The following is a 14223-nucleotide window of genomic DNA, read 5'->3' as shown; positions in this document are numbered from 1 at the left end:
CTGATGGTAAGGGTGCGTCCAGCTGATCTTGGACCTTTTTTTGCTCGGCGGTAAGCTGTTTTGCTCATAGGCTTGCGTGCTGAAGCGGATCTTTTGTCCTGTGTGTGTCTTCCTGCCAAGCCGACTGTCTCTCAGTCTGCTCGTCTCAATGACCTTCTGTTGGGCTGTTGGCAGAGATGCGGCCGGCGAAAGCGAGACAGAGTCCTGAATGGTGTGTGAGGATGCGAGTCGTCGGCTCTGATGTCAAGCTCTCAGTAGGGCTGTAACCGTCACCAGCCTCGGCGTGAGAGGAAGTAGATTCAAGAGCTCTGAAGCAATGAAGGAAGCGTTGAGATGGCAACTCAGCTGCGCGTCAAACCATCCAGAGTCCCTGGGTCTCAGTGTGAAACACCCTAAAACAAAGAACATTTCATTAGATATTATTATAGAGGTATTTCGATACTATTATAGTGTTTATAAATATTTTGAATAAACTGTCCTTGTTATATTTTACAATTTTAGGTTAAGGTTTAGTCATTTTATAATATATATATATATATATATATATATATATATATATATATATATATATATATATATATATATATATATATATATATATATATATATATTTACATTAATGTAAAGTTCATATTTTGTTATTTTAGCTGAATTTCAATTAATAAAAATGATTATTAATTGTATTAGACCTACTTTGAGATTTTAAGTTTGAGTTTTTCAGGTATTATTTAATTAAATTTTATTTAATTTTATTTTATTTTAATGAAAACCGTAGTAATAGTATTAGTCCTAGTTTTAGTTTGAAAGTTTTTCTGGTAATTGTTTTATTTTTATTTAATTTCTCTTAAAGAAAATATATTTTTAATAGTCTTAGTTCGAATTTTAGCTTTTGAGTTAATATGCATATTTGTTTTATTTAAATTTTGTTCAAATTTATACAAAAAAAATTACTAGTTTGAGTTTTTCATTTATTTATATTTAATTTTAACTTTATTTCAGTTAATAAAACATTTTCTAACAGTAGTTATAACAGTAGTAATACGTTTTCCAGGTAATATTTTATTTCAGCTGTATTTTAATTAGGGGAGACCCCAAATAGTCGACGATTCAATGCTTCGATTCGAGGAGCCTGATTCGACTAATCTCACAGTCGAATATTCGCGGGCTGTTATGATTATGCCATTCTGACTATATGTGTGTCTGATTTCACATAGAACTTGCGTTTTTTCCCAATAAGTTAATAAGCAGCCTGTTATGATAAAGCCGTGAATAAGAATCTGAAAAGAAAGAAGCTTCAAATTAATATTATAAAGTGCGTGAATAAATCCAACCACCCCTATAGATTTAGGTTTCACTTTCCATAATCCGTGACCGACAGACATCTTTATTATTATCTTTATCAATATATCTTTATCTTTATCATTTCTTATCTTTATCATTATAATAAAACTCTGTGAATTTTTAGAGTTGAGCTGCATTGTTTCTGCACATTGTTATGTGAAGAACGCGTCCACAAAAGGAGTTCATTCATTCATCCTTTTTGCAGATAGCAAGCATATCAGTCCTAATATTAACGTTATGTTGTATAAATAACGAAGCGTATTCTAGATGAAATTATGAGTTTAATCCCATTGATTAAAAACGACTATTAAATGCTCACTCTACTGGTCATCTTCAGCATGTGTAGCTCTAACCCGAAATGCAAAACATTAATAACTACTGTCTTATAGGCTTACTTTGTAATGAGAGCACTATTGTAAAAATTGAGAATTGTTAGGGTTTCGCTGACGTTTAGTGTTCACAATGTTCAAATCAAAACATAAAAACATTATTTACCCCATTTGTATCTGCGAGGCATTTGTTACACATGTTCCCTGTGTGTTATCATCAGTAATTATATGGCTGTCGGATGTCTGACTTGACTCAATGTATTTGGCCCCGCCCCCAAACATATGATGCGACTATCAGTCGAATATCAGCAAGATTCGAAAATTCCAAAAATACTTAGTCTGGGACACCCCTAATTTGAATAACTGAAAATGCTATTTACTAATGCTTTTATGTAAACAAGAAAAGTTTGTATAATTTTAAGCAATGTGATATATCTCATATATATAATATATGATATAAAAAAAAAGCTGAATTGATTGGGTAAAAAAAAAAAAGGTCAAATGTCAAATGACATCGGCTGTAAATTAAAATCGTGCACTAATGCTTTTTTTGTTTTTTTAATCTTCATATAGCAACTCAAGACCCCAATACAGCCAGAAAACAATGAAAAACAAAACTTGATCTAAAAACGATGTGGTTGAGAAACTCAGAAAAGCACTCGGTTATAAGCACGAATGCAAATGAATTCAGAGTGTTGTTCTTCTGCTGGAGTCTCTGGACATCTGGAGTGATGCACTAGTGCACATCCTCATATCTGTTTCTCATGTCACTTTGAAACTAAGGGTGGGGTTCAACCCAGTCAACCTGAAACAACAGGGCACCAGATCACTTCACAAATAACACATCTTGTTCCAAAACCTAATGAGCTTTATGTGCATCCTAACCCTACTTGACCACCAGCTCATACTAACGGAAGCTCAATCTGAAATCTGTTCCCTCATGGCATTGATTATTGTCTTTCTATAACACTGGAGGAACTGTTGGTTTTCCTGGTTGCCGCACCAGGAATGTCATAACTTAAAATGAGGCATGATAAACATGCATCTGCTTCCCTCCTGCTCTGCTCGTTTAAACGCCAGAAATTTAAGAAATGACGAGACGTGTGCTCATCTGTGTTAAATGCACCAATGAAATTACTTATCAAGCTGACTACTAGAATCCAAAAGTGTCTGTGTATATATTATTTATACAATTGTATTATCACATTAATATAATATATGCTTAAAATAAAAATATATATATATATATATATTTCTGAATAACTATATATATGTATATTGAAAAGTTACAGGAATTTTTTTTTTGAAAATAAACATATATTGGTGCAGGTCCTTGAAAGTGCTTGAATTTATTTTCTGGAAAAAATTCCATATTCCGTGTATTATTACGTGCATTTACGTGCATTTTAAGTGTTTCGCTCGTGATACATCCATGCATTTGCCTTACACTACTGATATTGACATTCACGCACCCCATATTTGGATTTTGTTGTTTAAACTGTGTTGGATACACAATAAAATTTGTTATGTACCGTTTGTTTGTGGCATGGTCTCCTATCGCTTGTTATGTCTCTGAGTTAGTCGTAACAAAGTGGGGGCTCGTCCGGGATTTGAACCCGGGACCTTTGTGTTGTACATTGCCGAGACGTTAGAGTGAGCATGTGTCCTCTTTTTAGACCTAAAAAAAAGCGTATGGCCAAAATGTTGGGAATTCGGCTGTCTACAGTCGCAAATGTCGTCAAGTCCGCATTTTTCCCCCCTATGGCTACTTTTAAACTGTTAATTGGTTGATTTATTTATTTTTTTTCCAGTGGGTTAAAGGTTTGAAACGTTGCTTAATTACATTTGACTAAAATGCTTGTATTGAAACATTTGGCATTCTGCCTCTGATAAAACTGTGCTAGATGTCACGTTTTGTGAAGGAGGGCCATTGGTAGGAAGTTTTCTAGCGGTTTATGATCAAAATGCATAGCTGTGTTTGTAAAATATGTGTATGGAAATGATATTTTCAGTTTTGATATTTGGGATATGGTCATTGCACTACTTTGGGCTCTACTTTAACCACCAACCAACCACACGCCAGACACACCCACTGTTCTCTTTTTGAAAAAAACTAAAATATTAACTCCCCACGTGACGTTCATGCATGCTCAAAACTACTAGGATGTTACCTCTATGTTTCACAGACACACCTGGAAATGAATGTTGAATTGCTTTACTTGTTAAGATGATGTAAGAAAAACTGCTGGTTACATGAGCCTAAGCTCTTTTCATTAAAGTTTAATATCAGGTCATTTTAGAATACAGTAAATGACGTAACGAATATTCTTCAGTTTTATGCAAAACAGAAATACTTCAAATAGAATATCAGATCTCTCTATAATGGCCAAAAACTAATGCAAAAAAAGAAGCTTTTTTGCATAGTTGTGTTTGACACATGAAAACCGTAACAATGTATCTTACAAGGTAACACGATGTCATCTCGCTCTCACTTGAAATGTGTCCCCACATAATGGATCTGAAAAAGTCCTTGAAAGGTCCTTGAATTTGAAGTAAATCAAGGTGTGGGAACCCTGTACAACATATATATTAATGTTTTTTTTTTATTTGACAAATTATGAAAAAAATATATCAAATGATATATTATGATAACTTTCTATATGTATAGTTGATATATCTTTTAGAATTTAATTGTCTTTCTATTAACACATATTGAAAACATTGTCATTTACATTTTTCTTTCATGCATATAGTTTATATATATATATATATATATATATATATATATATATGTGTGTGTGTGTGTGTGTGTTTGTATGTATATTTATAAATCATAAATAATTTAAATGTATTAATTTTGAGTTGAGTTGAAAATCACACAAACATTATATATATATATATGTATGTGTGTGTGTGTATATATGTATAATTAAATTTTCTTTCTGTTAACAGATTATATACAAAATAATGTTTAAATTTTATTTCATATATAATATAATATATAGTTTAATAATTTATAAATAGTTAAAATAATACAATTAAAAAGCTATAATTAATTTTTTTTATAATTTAATTAATATAATTTTATAATATCCTTTTCTGAAACAAGTTTTCTTCACCTATGTTCAAATTAAAACCTGAAAGATAAAATCAAGCCACACTTTACAATATTCTGTTCCCCCAAAAATGTACTTTTTGAGTTCCCTGTTTTTACGCCGCATGTGTTTTCCATCAGCGCGTGCATAAACAGGCTCTAAAATGTTTGAAACTTTCAACATCTTTATTATTTTTGCCCTCGGTTCAGATGCACTTTTAAGAAGAAGTGTTGAAATCCGAGGTTTATTTTGGAGCCGCATGCTGAGGCCAGATCTTAACGTGACCCTGTGACCTCAGAGACCTGTCCAAGTCTTAGGAATTCCTTTCCGCTGACGCTCACGCCGCAGGAAGCAGATAAATCAGACAGGAAAGAGGAAGCCACCCACGGACTACCTTTCTTGGCTGCGTTTCAGGATGTCTTTTGTCATCCGCTCCAGAAAATCAGACGCAGAAACCGTTTCATATGAAAAGCTGATCTCACTTAACACTGACCTTCTCGGCTTTCCGTATTGAAACATTATCCAGCGCTGACTCCCACAGCCAGCATCATTTTCAGGAGATTTAGGAATAAAGGTGATGTGCTCAGCTCTTTTTCATTTCATTTGGCATTCACGTTCAAACAGTGCTGAGTCCGAATCAGATATTATAAGAATGACTTCTGTGTGCTTTCAGGGTTAGATGAACCTGTGTAGAAATATAGATGGCATACACATATATACAACTGTTCAAAAGAGTTTAAAACTGGTACTTTATTTCAGCTAGGACATATTAAAGTTAACAAAAGTGGTAATAAATATTGCAAATCAGCATATTGGAGTGATCATGTGACACTGAATACTGCATGGAGAAATTATGATAAATACAGAGGTGCATCATAAAAATAAATTACAGTTTTATAGATATTCACTTTGAAAACTGCTATTTGAAACTGCAATAATATTTCACATTTTTATAGCATTTCTTATCAAAAGAAAAAAAATAGCAAACTTCTTTAAAAAATATATCTTTTGAATGATATTGCACGTCAATTCCTCAAATGCATGCATTCAATTTGTGATCATGTGAGATTTGCTTTTGGGTCTTGTATTCTATTGCATAGGTTTATAAGATTTCCAAATTGTTAATAGCAGTTACATTTAACAATTCTCAATTCTGCTAGCATAAAAAATATAAAGTTCAGTCATTATTAAAGACATAAAGTGAACACATTACAAGCAATCGCACGAAGATACTAATTAAACAGTGCTTGAGGTTTTAGGATTGTAGGTGAATTAAAAATCAAAGGTAAATTTGCATATCTTTCACTGAAATAAATTAAATATTGATTATTCAGTCAAGAGCAGTGAGTGAATTAGTATTTATTTACATTAACTTTAAGCACACCGTCAGCAGTTGGTAAATGAGACGCTGTCACTTTAAGAGAAACGATGCATTGATGCAATATAATGACAAACATCTGATTTCTTTCTAAACTGTTTGAGTTCACTTAACTGTTTAAGAAGATACTTGTCACGACGGGTGTTTTACAATCCCTCTAGTGTGGTAGTGAGTTTTGCATGTTCAGAAAGTGTAAAAAGTCTTAGTTTGTCAGCAGAGCATCATCAGATTGCATCAGATCTCAGTGACTCATTTTCTATTCAGTTAGCAACCCTTGATAACTCGAGCATGATTGTGGTGCTTATACATCTAGCAGGTCAATGCCAAGGAGAACTCAGCCTACACGGTGTTATATATACTGGGATGAACCTTGTATATGTGTATGCTAGTGATTAATGTGAGCTCCTGACCAGACTCCAGTATTGATTTATCTGCTCAAACACATGCAGATTCACTCTCAGTGTTAGCTGTCATTCAGCTGACTTTGCCAATGCCCTCAAAATAAATTCAATCACATTCTAGGACTCATTTTTTAACTGAGGACTCTTGTACACAATCTGCATCTGGGTGTTATTAGCTGAGACTTCATCTGCCATTTATATGAATATGAATTTATAACATGCAAATATTAAAAATGATTATTGAAACCAGTAATGGGAGTAAAAATGTGCTTAATTATCATGAAAATAATGTCAAAATGCAAAAATAAATAACAATATTAAATATATTTTTAATGCGAAAATTATTAATGATCTTAAAATGTTTATAATTTTATTACATTTTAATGCAAAATGGTTTTATCTTAACGTATATGTTATTTTTTGTTTCATTATTTTACATTATTTTCATAACAATCACATACATCCTAAAAAAAACCTCTAATTTATTTAATATTTTTTTTTATATTATACAAAATATTTATATTATGTACATTTTAGTATTATGTAGTCATTTATATACAAGCTACCATGTATTTATAACATTACGAGTATGAATTACACTATTGGGAATCATTAACAGTATTGAAGAAAAATATATTTTATTTCATTTTTTGCATTATTTTTTATAAGTATTAACCTCAATAAAAATGTAAATATTGAGAAATTTCATTATGAATTATAAAAAAATTATAAAATAAATCTCAAATGGGAAAACTATTTTAATTATCATGAAAATAATTTCACAATCCAAAAATCTTAATGGTCCTCAAATGCATTAATTTGAATTTAGTCATTATTTATTTTAATATTTTTTATTATATTATTATTATTATTGTTATATTTGTTTTATTATTATTATTATTATTATTGTATGTGTTATATGTGTTATATAGGCATTTATATTCAGGCTAGCTGTCTTTATTAGTGCATAAACAGGCTGGATATGTGAGATGAGTTTCTAACACGTCCAGTGATCTGATCGAGCCGCTCTGCTCAGTGTTTACTCAACACTCGTCCAGATGCTGCTGCATTCCTGCAGTTTTCCCTGCGGTTTCTGCCGGACCGAGGGGAGGAACACTGCTGCCATTGTCTGCCCTACCCACAGTCCTCTGGGAGGATCCGCAAGCCTGGCTAATGTGTAGCGTTCGGTGGCATTGATTGAGATGTTATCGCTCACAATGCAGCCATAGTTCAGCGGCACGTGAGACCAGACGAGGAGGAGCTTGTAAAGTCAGAAACGGGTCGTAACCAGGTCGTCCGAAAGAGAAAGTGCAGAGCTTAATAATGTCTTCATCTTTAGACACTTAGCTGAATGAATTAAGATGCTCGGATCTTCAAATCTGAAGTACAGGAATTGCTACTGGCACAAAAATGTGTGTAATTATCACAAATATAATGCAAATATATATTTTTTAAAATATAATATAATATACAAATATTTTTATTTGATTTGATATTATATGATTTTAAATCACAATGCAGAAATTCTTATTTGTTCTAAAAAAAATAATTTTATTTTATTCACAATGCAATAAATCTTTATGGTCCTAAAATAAATACAATAAAACATTTATTAGTCATTCAGTGTATTTTGTGATTTTCATTATATATTTCATTTTTATTTCTTATTTTTAAAGTGTATTTAATTAAAATGCATATTTTGCAATGCAAAAATTCTTAATTGTCCTAAAACTAATGAAAACATTTTTATTTTATATTTAATTTAATTTAATTCAATATTTAATTTAATATTTAATATTTAATATTTTATATATATATATATATATATATATATATATATATATATATATATATATATATATATATATATAAATAACAATGCAAAAAAAAATATCCTATAATAATTATTTAAAAAGTGTATTTAATTAAAAATCATTTTCGTTTTGCAAAATATATTCAAATCAAATGCTGAAGCAGAGGAAGGAACAGAAGATATCTGTTTTTCTTGCCGACTGTGTTGAAATTTGTAGTTTTTGCCCCTCCAGGAAAAGCATGCATTCTGAAATGTTGTGGTTTGGACTGGGTTTATAAATGTGATTTGCATCTGTATCTGAACCCAGAGGAACTCTTTAACACTTCACAAGGTTTAATGAATCTCATTAAACCTTTTTACAGATGCAAATCAATCAAATAGTTATCATCCAGTAAGAGTTCAGAGAGGAACATTTCTGTGAATGTTTGGAGTGTGTATGAAGCTGGACGTGAGAGACCATGGTTTGTGTAAGATCTGCTTTCATAGCCTTTCCATCACCTATGAAAAAACCATCATCAGTTTTGCACATTATTGTCTATAATGCACACATATTTACTTGCATGAACACGGTGTGGTCATATTTCACCCTCAAATCAGAAGAAAGAAATGACAAATAATTAAATATATAAACAAGAAATATTTAGCATGAAGAAAATGAGGCATATTTTAGAACCTTAACATGCTTTATATTGTTTTCATTATTTTAATTTTAAGTTATGTTGTTTTCATTATTTAACATTTTTGGGTAATGTGTATCTGGGAGTGAAAATGTGCTTAATTTTCATCAAAAATAATATTTACTGAACAAAAATTCTTAATGGTCCTAAAAAAAACCCATATATTTTTATTTAATAAAAACTCATTTTAACTGTACAAAATGCTTTTTTTGAATTGAAAAAAAAGTACATAAAATGTTTTGCGTTGTTTTCATTATTTTTCTTTATTTTCATAGTAATTAAGCACATTCAAATTCGCACTCATTCAGTAAACATTTTATTAAAATAATAATAATTAAAATGATATTACAGGAATAAGTGTCTGGGAGTGAAGAAGTTATTAATAATGAAGATAATTTCTGAATGCAAGTATTTTTAATATATTTAAAATATTTTTTATATAATTTTTTTATTTTATTAATTTATAACATTTTTATTTTATTTTATTTTAATTAATATTTAATTTAATTAATATTTAATTTAATTTTATTTTATTTATAATATTTAATTTTATTTTATTTAATCACAATGTAACAAATCTTAATTAAAACTTTATTTATAATTCAGTGTATTTTGTCATTTTCAGTATACATTTTATTGTATTGTGTGTGTGTGTAGTTATAATTATATATATATATATATATATATATATATATATATATATATAAATCACAATGCAAAAAAAGGTCTTAAAATAATTATTTAAAAAGTGTATTTAATTAAAATGCATTTTTGTTATTTTCGTTCATATTTTGAAGCAGAGTAAGGAACAGAAGATATCTGTTAAAAAATATATTGTTTTATTTAAAAAAACATTTATGACCTAATATTTTTGCACTGTTTTTATTATTATTTTCATGACATGTAAGAGCATTCATCCTGGTAAGAATTCTAATATTGTGAAAAATAAAAGCCTGAGAGCTTTCTAATCCACGCAGCCTCAGACACACTCTGTATGTTGCTCCAGCTGTGACAGATGTTGCTCTTCCTCTGTTTGTTGTGTTTGGGCTCAGGCGGTCACACACAACCTCTCTCTTCTTCTCTAGTCCAGCGATCCGCTCTCATCCTGTCGTCTTTAACACACAGGGGTCGACCAGGACAAAAACTCTCGCTCCCGTCTCGCCACAACAATTGAATCAGACGCTTGCGTCTTTTGTGAAGACGAGGAATGCAATAACAGGAAAATTGTGAGGATTATAAATAAAGAGCTGCATTTGGCAGGAAAACAGCTGGGTTTGGGGTTGAACGTGTGGCTTCACGCAGACTATTTCAAACTCATTTGATTCTTCAGAGAAAATAAAAGTCATTAGTATTTGGGAATGTTTTTTTGGGAAATGTTGCAATGTTTGTGGGTCAAAACATTGGCCTCCTTTCTTTCTAGAAGATCTAGTTCATATCTTTCTAAATATAGCACGTATAAAACTCTTAGTAACATCTATTGCTAGATGTATTCATTGTATTATGACAAATAATAATTATTTGGATATTTAAAAATTTTGTTTACATTGCTTGGTAACTGCAAATAGCGTACAGCTGAATAAAATTACCTGGAAAATGATTTAAAAAGTTTTTTATGGAAATCATTTGTTATTATTATTATATTTTTTTATTATTATTATTTAATTAACTTTTTTAAAATGTTAATTAGGATTTAAATTATATTTTAAAATAAATTAAAATACATTTCAAATAAGTGTGTTATTGATTTTTAATACAAAATTATTTAATAGGAAAATATACTTTAAATTAAAATTTTAAACAAAATTATTTAACATTAGAAATTAAATTTAAATAATGATTTAAATAAAATTCAATTGTAATACTTTTATAATAATAGTAATAATAATAAATAAAATTATATAAAATTCTTATAGAAGTATTTCAAAAATGTTGTTTTATTTAAATTATATTTAATATTGCATAATTTTGGACTAAAATGAATTAAAATGCATTTTATATAATTATATTTATAATTATTATAAAATTATTAAAATAGTATTTTATTTAAATCATTATTTTAATAATTTCTATGTAAAATTTTTGCTAAGTGCTAAGGTATTAAAATGCTGTTTGTGTAAATTATATTTTTATATGAAATAGTTTTGAATCCAAATTAATTAAAATAAATGTTACGTTTAGAAGTGTATTATTATTATTATTATTATAAAAATGTAAAAATAGTTTTATTTAAATTATATTTCTTATTAAATAATGTAGTATTAAAATTGATTAAAATAAATGATTCTAAACATATATTTCTGGAATTATTAGTCAATCTTTGATCACTGTTGTGTTTTATTGCTGTTGCAGCGGTTCACTCCAGGTCGTGTGTTAAGGCTGGTTTTCCCACAATCATGTTGACAGTGCTGCTTAATAACCCCCATGAGCCATGAAAGTGTTGTTCTAATTCTCTTTATCGTGTTCCTGCAGACGAGCGAGAGGCCGTGCAGAAGAAGACCTTCACCAAATGGGTGAACTCGCACCTGTCCCGCGTGTCCTGTCGGATCACGGATCTCTACATGGACCTGCGGGACGGACGCATGCTCATCAAGCTGCTCGAGGTTCTGTCCGGAGAGAGACTGGTGAGTCGGGCTGATGATGTCATCGCGCAGGGGGCGGGGCCAGCGGAACTCTCATCAAGACAATGCCCATATTTGGGCGTCAGACCCGTCACTCAGATAACTGTGTTTGGTTTCACGAGCCCAGTGGTTTGGCTTTCGCTCGGGTTATTAACCATGCGCGTCATCTAATTGCTTGAAACTGGGCACGCACAGACTTTGGAGAAAACACCAGCTTTAGCAGTGCATTATTGTTATCTGCTTAAAATAATACAGATGGAGTCTGTGATACGATCAAAACAAGGATAATGAGAGAGAAAATTCAGACGCATGAATCAGCTCATATTTCACAACAAAATAACATTTTCATTTTGCATAAAGACGATATGATTTTTGCCGTTGTCTGTCATGTAATTCTTCATTAAGTGACACTAATGTTTGAACTCTATAAAGTCAATAACAAAATCAATTCCATATTTTTTCACCCTATAGTTTTTAATCACTTAGGTATTGCCAAAAATATTATTTCAAGTGTATAAATGTGTGTATATGTTTTAGCAATGTGTCGTATGGCAGGATTGCCTTTATTTCAGTGTTGTTTTAGTATTATTTATATACTATTATAGCATTTATGAACTTATTCTAACATTAGTAATTTAGTTTTTACGCGTTTGCCATTTTTATTAGTTTTTTAAGTACAAATTTTTTTTTATATATTTATTTTTGTTGTAGTTTTAGTAATTTTACTACTTCAGCTTATTTCATTGAGCTGCCGATCTAATTTTAATTTTATTTCAGCTTTATTTGAGAATTTAATACGAATAATGGCAAAATAAACTAGAAAGTTTATTTATTTTGTTATTTTAATTTAAAAAATGATTATTATATTTTGTATATATTTAATAATTTCTCTTACTTTACATATAACACTTTTTTCATACCCATTATATTACTGTACCTTTAAGTGTATTATTTAATTATTTACATGCAGTTATTTAATCTCAATATTCAAATACATACATACACAAGAATTGACCTAAAGATGTTCTCAGTGAGATTTAGATTAGAATAAAATTAATATCATCTATAAATCATAAGTTGTAAGTTTCCAGGCCTTCATTCCAGAGTCTCCTCATAGTTAAACTGTAACGTCTGTGTCAAGAGGTCGTGACCTTTGTGTGTGAAACACAGTTCTGGTGCGGCAGTTAAACCATTTGAACAGATGCTGAATACTCAAAAGATACGTATAAATATATTTAGGCTTTTACCCATATCTGACACAATTCTGGACTGAATTTTGTCGATAAACATTAATATGTACATCTATAGACACACCACTGCAGCTTGAACATTTCATCTGGAAGTAAAAATATGAGCAAAGTCAAATGAATTTATTCTGTTGAAAACTTTCCAGAGTAACATTTATGTTGTTTTGAAGTTTTGTAAGAAAAAAAGAGGCAGGTTTCATAACACTTGGACTGTTTTTGAGCGATCTTGAGTTATAAATTCAAAAGAATTGACCTAAATTCCATTCATATCAATGGGGTCAATGCATTTAATTCCCAGATTATATGTTCTTATAAATTTAATCCAATGATATATTCTAATAAAATCAATCATTAGTATTGGAAAAAATATATCAATATTTTACATCATAGTTAGTTTGCTGTAGTTTATGTGTACTTGGAAATTTCCAAGAATTTCTTAGTTTTCCTTAATTAATAAAAAAGGGGGTTGCACTTTATTTCACAGTACGTGCATTTACCTAAAGTGTACTTATCACTGGATAATATAAATAATATAATTAAACAGTTAATGTAATTAATATAACAAGCACATAGTATTTACATGCAGAAGAAGACTAAAATAAAGTGTAAATACAGTAATAACATGGAAAATGTTGAATTTAAGTTGTGTCTATGACTGTTATTGATATATATATGAGTAGCTGGTCCTCTATAGGAATTAGAGGATTGAGTGAATAAGTGTGTGTGAAAGAGCCATGTGTTTGTGTTCACACATGCTTTCGTTCACTATCTCTCAAGGTTCATGATAAGATAGCTCGTCAGTGCGCCTTCCTTTCACATTTCCTCCTGATTCACCAAGGCCACGCGTCACATCCTAAACTGAGACGTTTTAGTGATCTGTCGCTCCTCTCTTCCTGGAACGAAGCTCTCGAAGGCAGTGAAACTCATCGCTGGTTGTAGCTTGAATTTCAAACCCTGTCTAGATTGGTTTACACAAGCGTATCGGGGAAGAAAGCTTTACCCAGAATGCATCAGTACCAGCACTGACCGAGATCTGTGTCACTTATTATAGCAGCCACTTCTTCTGCCTTTATCTGCTCAATCGGACTGTGTCTGTGGCCGTGATTCATCTGACAGATCTTAAATCTGACTCCAGCAGAGCCGCTGTCCGTGTGCTTCAATGCTTGTTTCTGTCAGGACTTGTCTTCACAGATAAAGCAAGTTTAAGCTTCCAAACAAAACACTGATTCAATGCAAACTCATGCTTGATAAGGAATAAAAGAGTCACAGGCTTTAAATAAAGCATGTCAGCAGCACTCTATAGTATAGACCATTTATTTTTTAG

The 14223-nt window shown here is 30.7% G+C and overlaps 1 protein-coding gene across 2 annotated transcripts in view; it reads left to right on the top strand.

The window, feature by feature from the left end:
* LOC113055388 (spectrin beta chain, non-erythrocytic 1) overlaps positions 1-14223 on the top strand; it is a 90034-nt gene that overhangs the window by 32549 nt on the left and 43262 nt on the right. For both annotated transcript variants that reach the window (XM_026221671.1, XM_026221672.1), the window contains one exon: positions 11504-11655. In XM_026221671.1, the coding sequence (XP_026077456.1) occupies positions 11504-11655 (152 nt within the window). The remainder of the gene's footprint in view (positions 1-11503; positions 11656-14223) is intronic.

This window comes from Carassius auratus, chromosome 36 (assembly GCF_003368295.1).
Source record: "Carassius auratus strain Wakin chromosome 36, ASM336829v1, whole genome shotgun sequence".
In the NCBI taxonomy this organism is placed as follows: domain Eukaryota; kingdom Metazoa; phylum Chordata; class Actinopteri; order Cypriniformes; family Cyprinidae; genus Carassius; species Carassius auratus.
Note: the sequence above shows the minus strand (reverse complement) of the source record. Positions and strands in the feature narration are given on the sequence as shown.